The 3072-nt window shown below is 31.3% G+C and overlaps 1 protein-coding gene across 1 annotated transcript; it reads left to right on the top strand.

Annotated features, from left to right (window-relative positions):
* The first annotated feature begins 278 nt into the window (after positions 1-278).
* LOC117177973 lies at positions 279-2548 on the top strand. Its single transcript, XM_033369129.1, has 2 exons — positions 279-555; positions 2292-2548. Exons 1-2 carry the CDS (start codon positions 279-281, stop codon positions 2546-2548), a joined length of 534 nt encoding a protein of 177 aa, XP_033225020.1.
* The last annotated feature ends 524 nt before the right edge of the window (positions 2549-3072 follow it).

The following is a 3072-nucleotide window of genomic DNA, read 5'->3' on the forward strand; positions in this document are numbered from 1 at the left end:
ACAAAATGTAACAATAAGGAGTCCCTAATTTACTGTTGATGCAAATCAAGGGAATTTTTCGTAAATTTATAGTTAATTTAAAATTTGTGATGTTCAGAAAATCCGCAACATCACACTTTAAAGCATCCCAATTAAAAGAATTTAGTTTTCAATGCTTCAAATTATAATAGCTAAGTTTTTATTTTTGAGATTAATTTATAATATTTTCGGGGTTTCAAGTGAACTTATGAAAAATTTGGAATTTTAACATCACAAATCTTTATTCTTTTTTTACAGAAATGCATGCTGTCAGGCCCTCTGAACGACATGCTTCTCGAAATTTCCAGTACGCTGACAAATGGGTTCATGTGCTTTTCGATCAACATGGAATACCATACCGTATTAGATTAAGTCAAGGCAATCCGCATATAACTGAAGACGATTACAACACACGCAATGTTAAGAAATACTTGGAATTTAAAGATGGTATATTTTTTGTTGTAACCACGATGGAGCTTAATGGCCATACGCTTATTGCAAGAGTTGACAATGCACAAGGGTTTAATCAACAAGGATGTAAGTATTTTCGTAGCTAAAAAGATGGCCCAATTTTAGCTGAGTCTGGACAGTACCGTAGTAAGTGCTTTTGCTGTCGGTACGAATTGATAATTTTGTGCCCGCTACCCCACCCCTCTTAAAAGCAAATAGCGAGGAATATAATATTTCAAAATTTTCAAGGTTAAAATTTCGGGCATCTGTCTTGTTTACTATTATGTATTTCTCATTCCATACCATTTCTCATTTCATACCTCATTTCATACCATTTCTTTAACAGTTAATAATTAACTTTTTAACAAATAAATTATTTTTTCAAATACGATCAGGGTTATGAAACTTTTCGTAGCCTGAGTGCCTTATCCATGGTCTACTGAAATATATTCTAACCTTTTAAGGTGCATCCTAAAAGCTTTTCAATCCGTAAGAATGCTTGCAGAAGACCCGTCAATCTGTTATCAATATTCTCTCAAAATTTCTAGAAAATTTCTCAATTTTTTAAGTTCTATAACCTTAAAAAACATACCTAAATTTTTACTATCGATTACTGGCTTAAGGCATGATTTTTGAGACCACAAGGTTTAGTCCAAAAATATCGCAAATTTGAAACAAGGGGGAAAAACAGGAAAACACTTCAATAAACCTGAGAAATAATAATTTAAAATAATGAAAACAACATCTTTCAGCGCAATCGATAATTAATAAATTTGAACAAACCAATAGTTTATCATAAATGCCATCTGGCAGCATCGTTATCAGACAAAAAGAAATGTTGGCGTCACATTGCAAAAAATAGCTAGTGCATAATTAGATATACAACTTCTGGGAGCAACCCCTTATTGAAAGCCGTAAGTCTATCTGGTATAAGTCTAGTTGAAACGTTCGAAGAAATTGAAATTTATTAACAATATATTAAAATTCACTCCTAAAACTTCGCTTAATATATCTTTAAGAATAATTTTTTTTTTAATAAAAGCAACTTCTCACTGAAACAATCAACAAATGCCACAGTCAACATTTCAAGTGCGTTGGAGCACTTAATTTTTTTTTAATACAAAATTTAATACAGATTCTTTGAACCATTTTTTCAATAGCAAAAAATCGACAAGCAGACCAATATACGTATTCTGGGGACATGTGTACCAACATAACATAACAAAAGATAGAAAATCGAATAGCCCGCGAAATTTGAGAAGTCACCTTTTTTTAAGAAACCTCGTATTTAAAACTTCACGTGCAAACCCTAGGAGAAGCAGTGTCGCATATTTCCAATATTGTACAATTTTATAAACCCTACAAAATAATTTATTATCTCTCCCATTTCAAGAAAATTCTTCAAAATCGCATATTAGCAAAAATATTCTAAGTTATCATCAAAATGGTACAAAATTCATGAAGTCTCGAGAAAATCCTTCCACATCTTTATGAAGTAAAGGGCACTTGGAAATTTTATAAATTTTGCTTCAATCTCAGAAAAACCTATGAAATTTTTAAAATATCATCATATCTCTGCATTAATTACTGTGCAAACCCTTAGAATAATAATTGCCAGCATAAAATAATATGAAAATATATACACAGCCATTTGTGCATTTGATGACATCTGGTTAACTTCCATGGATGCGCGCCTATGAAATGTCCATTTAGGAGTGCACCGGTTGCCCCCACATAGTAACATTAATTTTTTAGTGTTCAATTTTAAGATTAATTGTAAACCTTTTTGTTAATGGAAAATATCTGTTTTTTGTTTTAAAAAGTTCCAACGCCAGGTCCACGACGAGCTGGGCACACCAGAATGTTTGGAAGAGAAATTAGTGTATATCGAGATGAGCGTACTCAGGAAATAATGAGCATGAGATTTACAGATCGAAATATATGTCCAACTGAAGCGCAGTGTCGTCAGTATCAAATTACAATTGAAACACGTCGGTTTGGTAGAACTGGAAAAGCCATTAGATATTACATATTAAAGAGCGGATACTATATGGGAATCGAGTTCATATCAATTGAGTAAACATTTTTAAAGAAAATATAATTCACAAAATAAACAATAAAAATATATGAAACTGATGTAATATTTTTCTCATTTTTACCTATTACTAAGAAGAAAACATAGTCGTCAAAAAATTAATATTTCCGGTGTCTTCAATTTTGGTATCAAGATCACTATTTTAATACTGACCTATTTTCCCATTTTGTCTAATTTTTCCTTCATAACTTTTACGATCAGCATGCTTCAGAAAAGTTTACGGAAAAAGTTAAATTGGCTCATTTAAAGTCTAAAATCTCTTCTTCATAATAATATTCTAAATAGAAAATAATATAAACTGGATTCTGAATAAAGTAATTTACCGATAACTAGGAGGCACTGCCGAAGATACGTCAGTTCCACGAAATTCGAACTCAGATTAGGAAAAGGAACGTGGTTTAAAGAAAATGATAAGAAATAAGTAATATAAAATATGAAATGCGGACTGTAGCTCACCAAAAATATTAACTGCAAACTTGGAAACCAATCATATAGAGTAAACAAAGAAT

Source organism: Belonocnema kinseyi, chromosome 1, assembly GCF_010883055.1.
Source record: "Belonocnema kinseyi isolate 2016_QV_RU_SX_M_011 chromosome 1, B_treatae_v1, whole genome shotgun sequence".
Classification (NCBI taxonomy): Eukaryota; Metazoa; Arthropoda; class Insecta; order Hymenoptera; family Cynipidae; genus Belonocnema; species Belonocnema kinseyi.